The following is a 16285-nucleotide window of genomic DNA, read 5'->3' as shown; positions in this document are numbered from 1 at the left end:
GATAAAGGGGTTATGAAACAACAAATAACATTGGGAACATCCAATGAACTCTGTTCTCAGATGTAGCTTTGGAAAGGAAGTGGCACTTTGTTGTCAAGAGCCTATGATGACTCAGGTGCAGAACTCTATAAACACACACCACCCTTCCACATTCATTTTTACAGTTTCAAGCACAGGAAAACAATTTATTTCATAGTCCTGATTATCTTGCTGTGGAGACTAGAAGCAAGATGGACTAAACCTTCCTTAAAAGCAAAAGCAACGCTTGTTACAGGACAGAAACTCTTTTTGTCGCTGACTTCACCTCAAAGTGGAAGGACAGCAGTAGCTGAAAACACCTAAAACTGCTCACATTCCACTTGACTGCCACCCTCCTGTGCACCTCCCTCCCCCCATATCACATGGGGTCTTGAAAAAAATTAAGGTCCGATCCATCAAAAACAACAACACAATTAGAGAAATTTCAAACTCACATTAAGTAAATATTTAAAGCTCAGAGAAATAATATCAAAGACTAAGTCATAAGCTACTAAAGAGCCAGAGGAAAAAATCTCCAACAAGATAGGTGTTTCCTTGCTGCTTATGGCAGTCAGACACAATCCTGAACCTCAAACACAGGCAAGCAGAAGTATTCATTGTAGCACAGCCACACACGCATATATTAAAAGAGAAAACATAATGCAAATAACAAGAAACCAGAACAGAAGCACTGAATCTTACTCTCCTCAGTTACACAAGGTGTCAGAATTCCCTGTCAGACTTTGTTCTAGGATAAACTCAAAAGGTCACCAGCATAAATTAATTCCTCCAAAATCAGTACAGCAGTGTCATTCTAAGGAGAACAGTGGCTGACTGATATAATGGGATATTCTGTTCAGGTAAGGAAATCTGGCTCAAAATTAATAGAAGTCTGAACATCCACTGAAATCTTACAGTTAAAACAAGAAGCTGTTTTAAAAACTGTGAGACATATTCCAAACATGATTTTTTGAAAACACTTGCAAGGAACAACGTTTTATAAACCTGACATACTGGACTTCTTTGAAAGCAAAGAAAACACTTACTGTGGTTGCATCTGCTGAGTCAACCCAACAGGAGGCTTCTGCTTGATTGTGAATGCCATCTGAGCCACAGGGCCAGCCTTTGGTGGAACCTGTGCCTTCTGAGAGAAGGTCTGCTGGGCAGCCTGCTGGGGTATGGGCCACGGGGGAACAACGGGGCTCCGGCCTCCAGTGGAAGGCGTGTCTTGCACCACTGTATCCTCACAGGAATTACCTTTTGTTCCTGGTTTACACACACAAAGCTGAGGTCGCAGGCACATCCCTCCATTTTGGCACGGTGGTGCACAGTTAGCTAAGAAAAGACATTTTAAAAAGTACCTGTGAAACAAAGCTTGAAGGAAAATGCAAACCCCCCCACCACAATAAAAAACAGCATTAATTGTTGACATTAATTGGAGTACGAGAGAGCAACATCGCTAAGCTCCACAAAAGATAATATTCAAGTTGGTGTAGCTTTCACTGATTTCTTGTACAGCACTTGAATAACTTCAAAAAGTAAAATGCTGGATCTCAAAAATAGGAAATGTGCTAGTTAAATTGAGAAACATAGCATTATTTCCCATCTTCTTCCTTTCTGCTCAGCATCCCTTCTCATATTTTAAAAACCCAAACTGCATCTGATGAAACAATATTATACAAATATAGAATTTTTCTACTGATCCAGGCTGGGATTCATTTTACTACTATTTTAAAATCAGATGCTGCATAGGTACCTAGAATGAATCCCTACAGCCACATTATAGACGACCAAAATGATGCAGAGAAGCATGAAAGCAATTCAAGCCTTCCCCCTCTAAAACTCAAATGATGCTCCCTGCAGTACCCCACTGTAACAACACAAGAGGCCTGAACTGCTGCTACAAAGGCATTGCTACACCTAGGAAGAAACAGAAAAGGGCTTGTGATTGTCCCAGACCAGCCTCTATAGATTCTTTGTACCACCAGTGAAAAGGGAGCAGATTCTTTAAAATACAATTCACCTTCAGAGAGGATTAATTGCACTGCTTTGCATTGCTCTATCTCATGACTACAAAGGGAGTCTGAATAACCAGCCTATACTCAACACCCAGCTTGTAGACCTAGTGAATACAGTATCAATTCCTCTCTGAATGAAAAAGAAACTTGGAGGACCCATCAAAAAATCCCATCAAAAATATGGAGGGAGGAAAACAAGCAAAAGTGATTGCTGATTATATATATACATAATACTGCAAAGGCACATCTACCTTGAGGATTTATTTTGGATGCTAGAATTTGCATCACAAAGATGGCAAAACAAATTAATTTTCTTATCTAAAGGACACAATTTAAGATTAAAAGATTGCAAAGAACATATTTTCATTAGTCACATACATTAAGATGGTAAACAATGAAGCACGTGTAAGGAAAAAACACGACTGAGCTACTTTGTTCCTACAAACTGAGCCCGTTCTTAAAACGCCTTAAGATTCTTAAAATTAATCTTAAGAAACTTAATTAATATTCTTAATCTTAATAATATTAAGAGTCTTAAAATTCTCTAAAAAAAAAGCAAGACAAGTCCCATTTTTACACTGAGAAAGCATTAATGTATTTCTGGAGATTTATGGGCAATATGCCTATATTAACCCCTAAATTTCTCAATAAATTATTTGAAAACAAATGACTTAACACAGAAATAAGCTAACAAGACCACACCAAAAGTCAGTATGACAAAATAGCCATTCTGCTAGGACAGATCCTTGCTTACCTCCTCTCAAAAGTGAAGTAACAATGTATATATACACAAAAGACAACCCTGAAAAAACTGCAACTCTTTTTCCTCTAGTTAAGAACCAAAGCTGTGCATCAAAAGCCTACAACAACTTGAGTTTCTACTTATTAAAGTGAAGGGCACAGCGAATTTAGAACTGTAAAGCTAAACACAGAACCTGTTTTGAAATTACCTCATCTCTTTTTGCCCACATAGACTTGAACATTCTTACTTCACTGACAGCAATGTAAACCCTGAAACACATTACATGTACGTAAAGCAAACACTCTGCAGGACAAACTGCATTACTCTAAGTGGCCTTTAACAAAAGAAGCATCAGAAGATCCAGAAACTATGTTATAAAAGACCAGTGACAACAGGTTGAAACCCCCATCCATTAGATCTTCACAGCAATGAAGCTTTTGACTGAAATCCTTCATTAATGTTGCATAATAGAAGAACAGAATAGAAAACTGGATAAAAGATCACGTTTTTAGGAAAGAATTAAAATGAACACTTTAATTGACATAATACAGCAGTTTAGTTTCTACAATGTCAAAGACAGCTGTAGTGTGCCAAATGAATGACCTAATTATTTTGTTTGAAGACAACAATAATGGCCCATAAAACTGAAAACACCAGTATTTTCCATGAAGCTAAGCTTCCAAAAACTGAAGCATGGAAGTATTAAGTTCAAAACTGAAAAGCAGGCCAATATACTGCTGTTAAAGGCAATTGGCTTCATCCTATTCAGTTCAAGGAGGTCATAACTGGAAATTTAAAATGGCAAAGATTCAAATAATGACACTAAGCTTAAAGATCCACCTAGTCCAGTGCTCTGCCTCCATTACTAAGGTGGACGCTTAAGGACAGGGTGAAACACAATAAAAGTTTATACCACTACAGCTTTTCAGAATTAGAGGCTCAGCAACTTCCTGAGCAAGAGGGTTGGTTTTGTGTTTAATAAGTCCCAATAGAGCTTTCTGTCAGAGGTTGACTGATCTGTCTTTGAGCCACTTTGCTGCAACATCCAAAACTTGCTGTGACACGGAAGTTGGCCACATTGAAAGGCCAGGTTCTAGACAACATAACCAATCTTCCCTCACTTTCCAGAAGTATGATTTGTGGTGAGGCTGACCTTGGCTGGATGCCACATGCCCACTAAGCTGCTCTATCAGTCCCCAGCTAGAGGGGAAGGGAATTAAGATCAAAAACAACTCATAGGCTGAGCTAAGGCAGTTTACTAAAGCAAAAGCAAAAGTTTGTGTGCACACAAGTAAAAAGAAAGCAGGCGTATTCTTTACTTCACATCAGCAAGTGATGTTCAGCCATTTCCCAGGAAGCAGGGCTCCAGCATGCACAGGGATTGCACCAGAAGGCAAGTTTCATAAATAACAAACAGACTCTGTTTCTTCACCTTTTCTTAGCTTTTCTACCTGAAAAGCTGCTGCCATATGGTATGGAATATCCCTTTGGTCAGTTTGGATCAGCTGTCCCAGTTGTGCCCCCTCCCCGGATCTTGCCCACCCCCAGCCTTCAGCCCTGTGATGGGGGGAAGGGAACGTTGAGACATTGCGGGTGCTGTGCCAGTGCTGCTCAGCAGGAGCCAAAACCCTGGAGTGCTACACCACCTTTCTAGGTACCAATGCAAAGCACAGCTCCAGCTCGGCCAGACCCAACGCACTGGGGAGGGAACAAGGATTCTTTTGGGTTGGTTTGTGTTTTAAGACCATGCAACCCATATCTACTAAAAATAAAGTCACAGTGACACACTTCCTTTGGAAGTTCCTAAGTCACAAAATGTCCAAAACTGTATCCCAAAATGTTCATCCTTTTTATACATCTTTACCTAATCAACTACTGCTCACCACTCACACTACTGTGGGGTTTGACAAATGAATATCAGGTGTGGCATGGCTGTATTTGTGACATTCTTTCAGAAAAGCAAGGCTAAATAACATTACTGTTAGGTTTAAACACAAACCTTCCAAAACATCTTATGTTGGTTTGGGACTGATGTATACATACACACTTTTTAGTCCATGTGTTCATGTCATTACAGTTAAAGCATATATAAATATTTGCAGAAGTAAGACCTAAAATAAAAGGTTTATAATGGTTTCAAAACACAAATATTTTAAAACTTCTACATATACAGAATGTAATTTGTTATAATAGATTCTAAGTTAAGCAGAATTTATTATCTGGAATCAGTAAGCATAAAACATTGTCATGTATGGAAAGAGTTAGATAGAAGGATAGAAAATTCTCGTTTGTATTTTGATTCATTTGAAGGGACAAGTATAACTGAGTCTACTTCTCCTAAAAATGTTTCTACTAAAGTAATATTAAACTAAGACTAATTTTTGGATTAAGATCACTACAATCTCTTTCCTACGCTAATCACTTATTTTAACTTCCTCAAAAGTAACAACAAACTCGCAAGTTTATTTCCCTGTGGAGAACAGAAATCCAGAAAAAATTATTGTGAGAAACTCACAATAAACGAATTTAAATATCCCAAAAGTTTCCTGCACCGAAGTTTCTAGCTTTTTAGCCTCAGCTCCACCTTTAAGTATTTCTTTTAACAAGCAACTGCTGTTGGTTTGTACTTAAATGTCCACAAACATTTTTCAATGTCATTTCTGAATTTCTAATACTTCAACAATTACACTACAACAGCGTTGTGAGTCTTAATGCTATTTCTAATGCACCCATCCACCAGATTTCTTTTTCCACATGAAATTTACTTTTTTTTTCCTTCTCTCGAGTACACAGAACAGACCAGTACCAGCTTAAAAAGAATGCACCAACTTCCAACAAATTCCATCACAGTGGACATTGGCACAGTATATATCAACTTCCCCCACGGAAGTGTGTAAATCCTGGGAGGCACAATACATGCCAGAGGGCAAATAATAGAAAATACAGCAACTGGAAAGAAGATTTTATGTATAGAGCTGTTTCAGATTCCAGCACAAAATGGTTGGGAAATGATGCATGCATCAAGTTTACAGAAAGGGGGAAAAACCAACACTATGACATGATAGTCTGTGCTGAGTTTTCAAGTTTGTTTACGTGCAACACAGGAATGCTGTTAAAGGCATAACAAATACTGCCTTATTTCACGAATGCAAGATTTTTATTCCTCAAGCACACAAGGAAATCAAACCAAAGCTCATCTTGGTTGAGTGCACATCCTAAACAAAAAGCTGTGATACAAAGGCACCTTTAATTCCTGCTGGGTTGAAAGACAGAGTGATGATCCCCCACCGACTCCAGAAGAAAAGCAGTGAAGTGCTTTCCTTGGAAGGCAACAAGCTGTGGGTTCTGAAAGGAAAGAGGCATTTCCAGTTTCCCTCAGAAAAATCTGAATATGGTGCTGACATCCTGAAGAAGAGCAATGTTTTTCCGACTCTCCTGTTCTCCAAACTACCCTACTGCTTAGCTCACCACTTAATTTCTCACTTTTATTCTGAATACCCTTCTAAGTATTAGGTCATTGCCAGGACTGAGGATGCAACTGGAGTCTAGAAACCCAAAAGCTCACTGAAACTAATGCTTTTCTGGGGAGCTAGTTCTCCGAGTATCTCACACAAAAAAAGATTTCAGAAATTGAAAAATTTGCCAGAAATAGATCAAATAATTCTAAACATTCATTGAGAATGGAGGAGAGAGGAATTTGCCACCAAAGGTGATACAACCTTATTGTAAGACCATCTTATTTAAAAAAAAAAAAAAAAGTTGAAATTACTTTTATATAATCCTAAGAAATTACATTAACTGCAGAAAACCTGACCTCTACACTACTAATGGAGGTAGTATTACAACCATCTGTGTCTTTCTACAGAGGAACTTGTTTTTATCGCAACTATATGGTCTTAAGGAATTCTTTCCCTAAATATACTTCAAATGAAAGCATGTGTTTGAATTCTTTGCTGTCCACTTCAAACCATCAGATTCATTCCCACACTGGCATGTAAACATGACCTCCAGGAAGGGAAGGAAACAAAAAACAATGCTCTTAGCATACATATTTCATTTAAAACTAACACACAAAAAAACAGTTTCTCTCAACCTAATGGCAACATAATATATTTTATTAACATTATGTTCTATGTATCTCCATAGTATAATCTCTAAATGCCAAGACTTATCAGAATTGAATAGCAAATGTACTCAAATACTTCAAAAGCTTAACTTCAGCAAAAGGATGTATTATTCTATCAGCAACAAGAATATAGCACACAGTTTGATAACTTGGCATTCTCATTCATGTTGTGTTTAGTGGAATTTATATAATATAAATAGTTAAGACAGTACAATCTGAGAGACATTTTAAAGCATTTAATTATAGGAGATCATAACTATGCATATTCGGACTATACAAACATTACATATGCTACAAATCCCTTTATCAATCCAGTGCCTACACATAAAAATAGCTCACTACAGAATGGACTAAGCCAAGGAAACCAGCAGATTCACATGCTACACACTGTTTTTGCTGCTTGAGTGGTTAACACTCCAGTATGCAGTACTTTTAATTCTCTTAACATTTCTCAGTACAGTCCTTTCTCATTTTGTTACAAAATACTTCATAATCAATACGCAGGAAGCTGAGCAAACTAAGACAAGCTCAGTAAAAAGACAACTGGAAATATTTAACTGGACACAGGATCAGACAACTGAAATGTTACAAAAAAAGAGGAAGACTAGAGAAAAAACTATTAATCACAATAGAGCAAGCAAAACAGTAAGTTCAATGAAGTTTTTAGTAACTTCAACCAACTCTCAATAAGAGTTCAAATTCAGTTAAGCTTCTCTGAAATTCCAGGCCTAAACTGACAACTAGAGATAAAAACCTGAACTCAAGTATAAAAAAAGCAAACCTTGCCATAGGACACAAAACAATTTCCCATGTGCAGGGACTACTATCTGCACTTCACAAAAAAAAAAAAAAGGAAAAAAACCCAAGCAGACCTATTTTTAGCTCTGTATTTAAATTAATATCTTGCCTTACTAACATGTAAGTAAGAAGAAATGCTGAAGATCTGCTTTCTTTCTGTAGTCAATGTGCAGGATCTATTTTCTAGGAATAAATGGGGCTACACAAGTACTGCTGCTTTTAAAGGCCGAACAAAAAGCCAACTAAAGAAAGAAACCTTAAACCCATCATCACTCTTAACAACTAACATATCATTTACAGAACATGGACTGACTTGAGGACCTGAACCATCAATAATCTGTTAACACTCCAGAGTCTGAACAAGGACACAGTTTGGGAAAGTGTGTGCCCCTCTTCATGTACCCTCCCCAAACCCTGAGGCTCCCAGGCAATCCAAGCTTGCTTTAAGGCAGGATCATTTGGCACAAGCAGCTCTTTGTGGTGAAGGCTGCACTCTTCTCAAGGCCTCACAGAGAGCAGAACCCCACCCCTCACTACAGCCCTACTTTTCCCAAGGTTGGGAGGCTCACTGATCTCACACACAAAGCCACTTTGCAGGACAGAAAGGAGAAGGGAGCATGCCCCCTTCCCTCTCACAGCCCTTCCCTTCTCATGCTCAGGAAGAGTGGCCATAAGAAGAGAGGCGTAAGACTAGTACTGTGAGTATCAAAGTATCACTTCTCTGTCAATATATCACTGTTCCTACACACATGCAGAACCAGGCAGTGCACAACTGATGGACAAACCACAGCTTTCCCTGGCATCCACACAACTTTCTACTCCACTTCCAAGTTACACACTGAAAATAAACAGCCAACAAACTGAAAGGGAGGGGAAAAAAAATGTAAAAACAAAACCCCTCAATTTTCTGTGTTCCTTCTGATTCTCTATTAAGAAGGGAAGTATTCAGGACTTTTCATCTACTGTACATTTACCATAACTTTACTGCAGGTCCTGCTTCTTTTGTTAACACTAACTGCTGCAATGAGCTGAACAAGTTCACTATTAATCTGTCATCTGCTCCAGTGTGAGAGCACAACATCTCGACAAGTTTCTTTTAAGGTTCCCTTTTCCTTTTTTTTGTTCTGTCTTAACTCTATACACACTTGTAGTATTTGTATGAAACAGACTATGTACCATTATAAGCTTGTTTCCAGTAAAGTCCCCAGTGCCTCACAAAGAGAAGGCTGGGTAGGTTTCACTTCATACTAATTGTGGACTTAAGTTTCCTCACCAAAATGAGGGAATGGCACGTGGCATGGTCCTGTGTAGAGGAGGCAGCAGCTAACAGCTCCCCCATCTTCTCACAGCTCTTTTACAGCCTGGTCTCACAGGAGGGAGGTTGGCTGCCAACCATGGCCAGGAGACAGACACTATGCTCAAAAGTCTGCGTTACTGCTGATTCAGATCAGTCCCTCCTGAAGCTGTCATACCAATTACACTTACAGAGGTTTGGTTTGTGTTGTGGGACCATTTTTAGGTGTGTGCACTCTATTTAAGATGCAAAGAAAAAAAATATGTCTAAATAATAAAAAGCTAAACTCAAAATTTGAGCACTCCAAGAACACACCTAATGTATTTCGTCTTTGTGTTCATTCCACAAGATCAGACTACACCTTGTCCAAAATAAAACACTAAGCCCTGAAACACACGTGCCCTGGGCCTCAGGTCATCAAACCAAAGGGTTTTATCTATAGATCAGCTCCATGCTGCTTGCTAATGTAGACACAGACTACAAGAATTTGGACCCTGTCGTTCTACCCCCTTCCAAGGGCAGTAAGTGAAAAATAGAGTAGAATTACCACCAAGGCCTACCAAGCTTCTCAAGATTTCAGTTTTTGAATTCTGAATTGTTTAAAAACCACATCAAAGGATAGATCAAAAAGAGCTAATGTATAGGTCAGTCACATGGGGTCAAAGTAGTTTGTCTCTTTAAATCTCAGACATTAAATTTTGATTTAGACATAATTTGAAGGAGATTAATACTGCTTTTACTAAGATGATGGTCTTAGGCTTTTGTATACACAATGTAAATAAACAGAACTTGGTAAAATTCAAAGCCACAAAATTAATTAAGCACAAGCCTCAGGAACCAGTTGTGACCAGAAAACCTCCAAGAAGCACAGCTGCAAACATTTGAAATACTTGGTTCCAATGATGAAAACAGCTCTCCTGGATATCACTTTCTAAGAGTTGAAGACAGAAAGAGTAGATTCTGAGCAACCCATACTAAAATATTTAGTGATACGGAGTTTTACGTCTAAACTGGAGGACTCATGTATGTTTCTAAGTTTCCAGGTCTGGATCCCACCCCTATTCCAGAACAAGACCAAGTATGAAACCTTTCCCTCACCTTCCCCAAGAAATTCAGAAGCACAAGGCAGAAGCAACTTAGGGCACACTCCATCCAGGTGATCTGGAACCACTGGTCACTCTGTCAAGTGCCCATGTCCTAAAGGAGACACACAGCTATAGCACTGCTCACTCAGCCACAGCGACAAGTACAGCTCTGGAAATTTAGGGAGGAGGTGGCTCAAATTGAACAGCAGTACACAAGAAGAGGCCAAGCAGATTCGGAAACTGAACAAAGGGGACCCTTCCTCAGCACAAGTAATCTCACAACTTTCTAGTCTCCTGTCTCTGCAGCAGCAATTATCCACTGCTGTGAATTTTCTTAATCTGAAAAATAAATTAAACCTCTGTAACATCCTTATTTAACATTGAGTTAGGCAATCTTTTTTAAAGGAGAATTAGCAAGATAATCTTTTAATACAAAGAAAAAGCCAGCAGACTGCTTTCTTGTTTTCTGATGGCCTTCCCAAAGTGCCCAAGCACGTGACAGACAGCTCATGATCAAACTCAGTATTCAGTCCAGTTCCAACACCAACTTACTAGCCCTATGCATGGAATACATGCGTACACACACACACACAACACCTTCAGCTAAGAAAGACTTAAGACCCTTTTAATCTTAATTGACAATGATGACATACCTGGCTTATGGGTTTTACATAGACAGCAATTTTTCTTCCTGTAGGAAATTTACTCTGTGCTTCTGCAAAATCTACTTTCCTCACTTCTTTGCCCTGTGAGCCTTTTTTATACCTTTGCAGTAAGGAACTCGTGCCATTAAGAACTCTTAGCTCTCTGCTTCCCATTTTTTTTAACCATCCAGTTTACATTGAGAACACTCACAAATAACTACTATTAATACTCCAGACAAAACACATTATACATTTTACAAGGGGTTTACTACTATAACATGGTATCTCTTTGCATTTCTCTTTTTAAGATATCAGATTCTACATGCAATTTTCTCTTACATTCCCAATGTGAAAAACAGCTCCTTGTACCATTAAGCAACACCATTACAAACAGAAGAGCATATTTTGTAGAAGTAGTTTACAGAAGTAGTAGTAACTTTGCAGAAATTTAGTAGTAGTAGGTAACAAAGTAGGAGACAACAGCTTTCTACAGGATAAACACACAGTTGGGTGGTGGGAACTCCTGATTTCCAGCACAGGCCTTCCTGACGGTTGTTACAACTTGTCCACAGTTAACCTATGGTTTAATTTCCATAAATGAAATAATAAAATCCCCACACTCTAAGCTTTACTTGCCTTACAGACATGTTACAGAGCTAATTAATGTTTCTATAAAGCTCTGTTATACAACAAGTACTAACAAAACATGGTGTCTCCAGCCTTAGTGGTATCTCATTACCGCACTTGCACAGATTATACCCTATGATAACTATGACTGGAAGACAAATCCTTGTCCTAAACCCTTTCACGTGCTTCTAACTCTGCAAAGTGTTTACTGTTGTGGTTCAATTTTTCCCACCTTTGTCTTTACCCAAAGGTGGATGTTCTGAAAGCTTCAAAAAGGTTGGTTTTGATTGTTAGGGATCATATGCCCAGCATAAAGCAATTCTGAACACTTTTAACACTGAGTGTTATCATTTCATCTTTTTAATTAGAATGATGTGGCGCTTCATAATTTAAGTCACTGGGTTTGAAAAAAGTTCTTAAAACTTTACAATGTAAAACTGAAATATTAGGGACAGAGCGGGGAAAACCCTACAAGTCTAAATTGGAAATGGTAGGCACTCTCATACAGTTTACAGACAGAAGCTCACCTTCTGAGGACTGCCAGGCTTCCAAGAGAACATGAACAAATGCCAACACAAAAGGCAGCTCACCATCAGACTGAAGTTTAGATAAAAGGACTTGCAAAGTTCCCTTGCCTCCTCCATACAGATGGTGCCCTCTGACCCGCACAGAAACATTTCAAACGCCCCCTGTTGCTGCCACTGAGGGAACAGCGATGTGGAGAGAAGTCACCCAAGGGAATGGCAGCCACAGCCTCAGGCGTGAGAAAGCAGGGCTAGCAAACACCACCAAGCAAAGCAAAGGGAAGGGATGGCAGCCTGGCAGCAACACCAGACTTCTGCCCTTCACCCCCTCTCCTTCTGAGGGTTCCAGGCAGCCTTATTCACACAGGTGCAGCAGAGCAGAAACACATGCTGCTTGTTCCAGCCTGGGATTACACCTGAGCTAATAAACCTCGCTGATCAGAGCTGGCTCTCAGCACTCTGGTTCTGGAAGCACGACACAGATAAATGGAAGTTGGCTCTGGAAAGAGCCAGTATGGGTCTGGGGTTTATTAACTCAGGCTTTGCACCATGCAAAAGAATAAAATCTGGCTCTAGAGACTAAATAGCTTATTTAAGTGATACTGAGCCTAAACTAATAAACCCTGACAGAATCAAACTGATTTTGCATCAAATGAGCTCAGGTGTGCCAGCATCTGTGGCAACGTTAATCTACTGCTGCAATAAGCCACTCAAAACCAACAGAGCCTACTATCTCAATTGTAAAAACTCACTCAATTTTACAGGAAACAAAAGGGTTAACCGTTGTTCAGCTATAGATTTTCTTTTCTTCTGAAAGGAGCATCAGGCGCTTCCAGAAAAGGTGGTATCTGGCTTTTATGACTGTGAGACTAATCTTCCATAGCTGAATCAAGTCAATGCTGTATCTCATGGTTTGCCTAAGTTACAAAACAGACAACTTCAGTACATTCAGTGCTTCCCTTGGCCTGCCAAGAGAGGGGTGAAACTGAGAAAATCCAAGCCAAGTGTATGATACCACTGCTAGGAGGAATTAGAGTAGCATCAGAGCAGAGAATAAAATGCTAAGGAGAGCCTGATATCAGAGGCACAAAACGAAAAAATCCCCCCACCTTTCTTTTTTTTTTAATACTGTTTCTACTACTCTATTCCTCCAGTAACTGTATGAGCTAACCAAGTAATTAATGAATTTAAATTAAATTCTACAAAGCTGTCCCATAAAAATGAAGTTGTCTTAGTCCTTAAAAATCAAGTTGTCTTAGTCCTTATTGAAGATTCTAAAAATAAAAGAGAACCAAAAAGAAAAGATTAATGATAATCAGAGAAGTGAAAAAGAGAAAACATAAACGGCAAAAAGCTAAGAAAATGACATAACTTACAAACAAAAAAAGTTGCCTGGAAATGAAAGTTACTAGAAGACAGAGAAAAAGCCATTTAAAAAAACCAAACAAACCCAAACAATGTTTGGGTATTGTTCAAAATCGCAAAAATAAAATTGGTTGACAACAGCACAGTTAAAATACGTTTTTCACTCAATGTCCTGACATTACTGAGAATTTTTTTCATTTTGATTAGTCTTTAAGCTAAGGTAGGTATTTATTAGGCTAACTCTGCAGTTAGCCTCAAAATACCACTGTAAACTGAAGGAAAACATTCTAGTGCTTATAAGGTGTCAAGTAAAATGTGTCTAACCTAACACAGCAGCACGCGTTTAAAAATGTTAATTTAGAAGAATATTTTAAATACACACCTAAATTAGTAGGTAAATGGTGAAGTTTTGTCTTTAGCTACTGTCATAAAGTCTTTGCTTCTTAGCAACAGGTCCATGCAGATCAAGGGTACTTGACCTTAGTCAGGATTACAAAAGTGATTGCTCCCTGTTGTGAAAAATCCCACACAGGCACAAAAGCCACTGGAAAAACAAAAATCTTGAAAGCATTGTTTACTCCAATTCTCTCAGGGACAGTAGTCTGTCCTGCTGAACTACAGCAATATTCCCAGATCTACCCAATTTCACTGATACTTACAGGAGTTTCCTGAAGACATATGTCATTCCAGTCTGTCCTAACCTCATAACATCACTCCAGTTCAGCAATTTGAATCTTGCCTAAAGTAGCAGAAATTCTTCCACCTTCCCATTAGAAAGAACAACTGGAGCACACCAGGATTGACTCAATCTTTTATGCACATATCTTGGGTTTCTAGTTACCCCAGTAAAGGTACATCACCCTACAGGACCCAAACCCATTTCTTTCACTTTGTTCAGTGCTTCAAAAATTCCATGTGGTAAGCACAGGATCATTCATGTGGGCTGCTGGTGAAGGGACAGTGTGGGTAGATGGTGATTCCTTGCTCCCCGGTAGATTCTTTACTCTGTTATGCCCTCCATTCTGCGAACTCCTACAAACCAAGAACTGATGGGGAGAGGATGTTCACACATACAAAGCCTCCACAAAGCTCTCTCCAAAAATGTTGCTACTCGTACTAAGAATAAATGCAAGAGAGACCCACTATTCATCCCTTAGCAAAAGTGAAGGTTGGGAAGGAGAGATTTAAGGATGGAAAATGTGCTACATCTGTCCTGTGGGTTCAGCAGCTCAGCCAGCACCTCTTTGCCCGCAGACTATCCCAGCATCCACAACCTCGCCAGGTGCCAGCGTGATCCCCTCGGGTCCCACCACAGCTCCTACCACACGCCCCTCCCCGACCGCACGGCTACTCACGTTTGATGCACCGCTGGGAGCCCATGGCCTTGCTCCAGCCGTGGCAGCACTGTCCCCCGCACACATTGACCCTGCGGGAACAGCAAACAAGGACCAGTGTCCGGCGGGGCACCCCCGCTCCCCATCCCGAGCCGGGCCGCGGGGCGGGCGCTGGGCCGGGGAGACAAAAGGCGGGAAGAATTAAACCTCCCGATTAAACTCGACGTCTCCAGCCGGGCGCGGGGCCCGCCGCGGGCTCCCGGGATTGGGGGGAGCTCGCCTCGTGTGCCGCGGGTGTTCGGTGGGCACCGGGGCCGGGCAGGCAACGCCGCGGTGCCCCCGCAGCCCGGGACAGCCCCCCGCCCTCTACCCCCTCCCGAGGGGGCGACGGCGGCCGCGACGGAGCCGCTGGCGGTGGTCGGGAGCTGCTGTGGCGGGGCGGGGGACGTGCGGGACGGGAGGGCGCCTTACCCCGGCAGCGGCGGCAGCTGCTGCGGCTTCTGGCGGAGGGGCAGGGCGGCGCTGCTGTTGCCGTGGGGGCCCGGCGGCGCCTTGAGCCGCGGGCTGAAGCGGGCCGGCTTGGCGAAGGAGGAGGCGTGAGCGGCGGAGTTGGGGTGGACCTGGCCGGCGGGGCCCAAGCGGAGCTGGACGGCGGCGCTGCCCGGCTTGCTCATCCGCCGGGTCCGCTCCAGGGGACCGCCGCCGTAACGCGTGTTCAGCTGCACATTGAAGGTGCGCTGCTGCTGCTGCTCCCCCCCGAGGAGGGTCGGGCGCTGCTGCCGGCTGCCAGAGGAGGCCCCCCGGCCGGGCTGCAGGACGTACGTGATCCTCCTTAGCCTCCCCTTTTCGGAGGCTGCGAGCCCTGGCGACAAAAGTGCACAGGCAGCGAGGAGGAGAAAGCCCCATCTGATCCGACCCATTTCCACAGCGGGAGCCCCTGCAGCCGGCGAAGTTGGCGGAGCCGTGGTGCAAGGGTTTCCTCTCCGCCAAAGGACGCGTGTGTGTGCGACCTGCGCCCGGGGCGCGGATCCCTCCTCCGCTCGGTGCCCCCCAACCTGCTCCGGGCGGGGCGGGGGGAGAAGGAAAAAAGCCTCAGGATCCTCCCGCCCGCCCCCCAAACTGTTAGGAAAGTTCAGCAAACACTTCGCCCCGTGGAGCAGGAAAACATCGTTGGAAGAAAGGAAGCGGCGGGTGCGAGCCGAGCTGCGAGCCGGAGCGGGAAGGGAGGAGGAGCAGCAAGGGGAAGGGTGTTTGCTGGAGGGGGGGTGGTCGCAATGGAGAGCAGATGTCTCGGTTGCCGGAGCTGCCAGGGGTCTGCGTGTAAGAAGCGGCCCGTGAGCCGGGGCGGGCTGTGCCGAAGCCCCTCTTTAAGAGTTTCTCGGCGGGCCAGCGGCTGCGGGGGGCGGGGGCGGGCGGAGGGTGCCCCGGTGCCGGCCCCGCGCAGCCAATCTGGGGCCGCCGTGACGTCACGGGCGCTCCCGGGGCGCGGGAGGGGGCCCGGCCGGGCCAGGTGACCGCGGGCGGGGCGGGGGAGGCCGAGGGGTCCCGGCCGAGGGTGAGCCCCGGAAATACCTGCTCGAACCTGGGGCGCCGACCTGCCGTGTGCCAGGGTCCCACACGGCTGCTCGAGCTGCTGGGGCAGCGTACCTCTGCTTCGGCAATAGCTGAGCCTCTCCGGTCTGTTTTAATGAACAGAGGTGAGGCTTTAAA

At 42.6% G+C, this 16285-nt stretch overlaps 1 protein-coding gene across 7 annotated transcripts in view; it reads right to left on the bottom strand.

The window, feature by feature from the left end:
* LTBP1 (latent transforming growth factor beta binding protein 1) overlaps positions 1 to 15914 on the bottom strand; it is a 186577-nt gene extending 170663 nt beyond the window's left edge. For 3 of the 7 annotated variants that reach the window (XM_015621753.3, XM_015621754.3, XM_015621755.3), the window contains exons 1-3: positions 15047 to 15908; positions 14597 to 14667; positions 1065 to 1353 (exon numbers count right to left, since the gene is read on the bottom strand). In XM_015621753.3, coding sequence (XP_015477239.1) covers positions 1065 to 1353; positions 14597 to 14667; positions 15047 to 15495 — 809 coding nt within the window. In that variant the 5' untranslated portion in view covers positions 15496 to 15908. Of the gene's footprint in view, positions 1 to 1064; positions 1354 to 14596; positions 14668 to 15046 lie in introns of all 7 variants that reach the window. The other 4 variants (XM_015621750.3, XM_015621752.3, XM_015621751.3 and 1 more) reach the window with 3 other exon arrangements.
* Between the last annotated feature and the right edge of the window lie 371 nt (positions 15915 to 16285).

Source organism: Parus major, chromosome 3, assembly GCF_001522545.3.
Source record: "Parus major isolate Abel chromosome 3, Parus_major1.1, whole genome shotgun sequence".
Lineage (NCBI taxonomy): Eukaryota > Metazoa > Chordata > Aves > Passeriformes > Paridae > Parus > Parus major.
The sequence above is the reverse complement of the archived record's forward strand: the minus strand, read 5'-3'. Positions and strand labels throughout refer to the sequence as shown.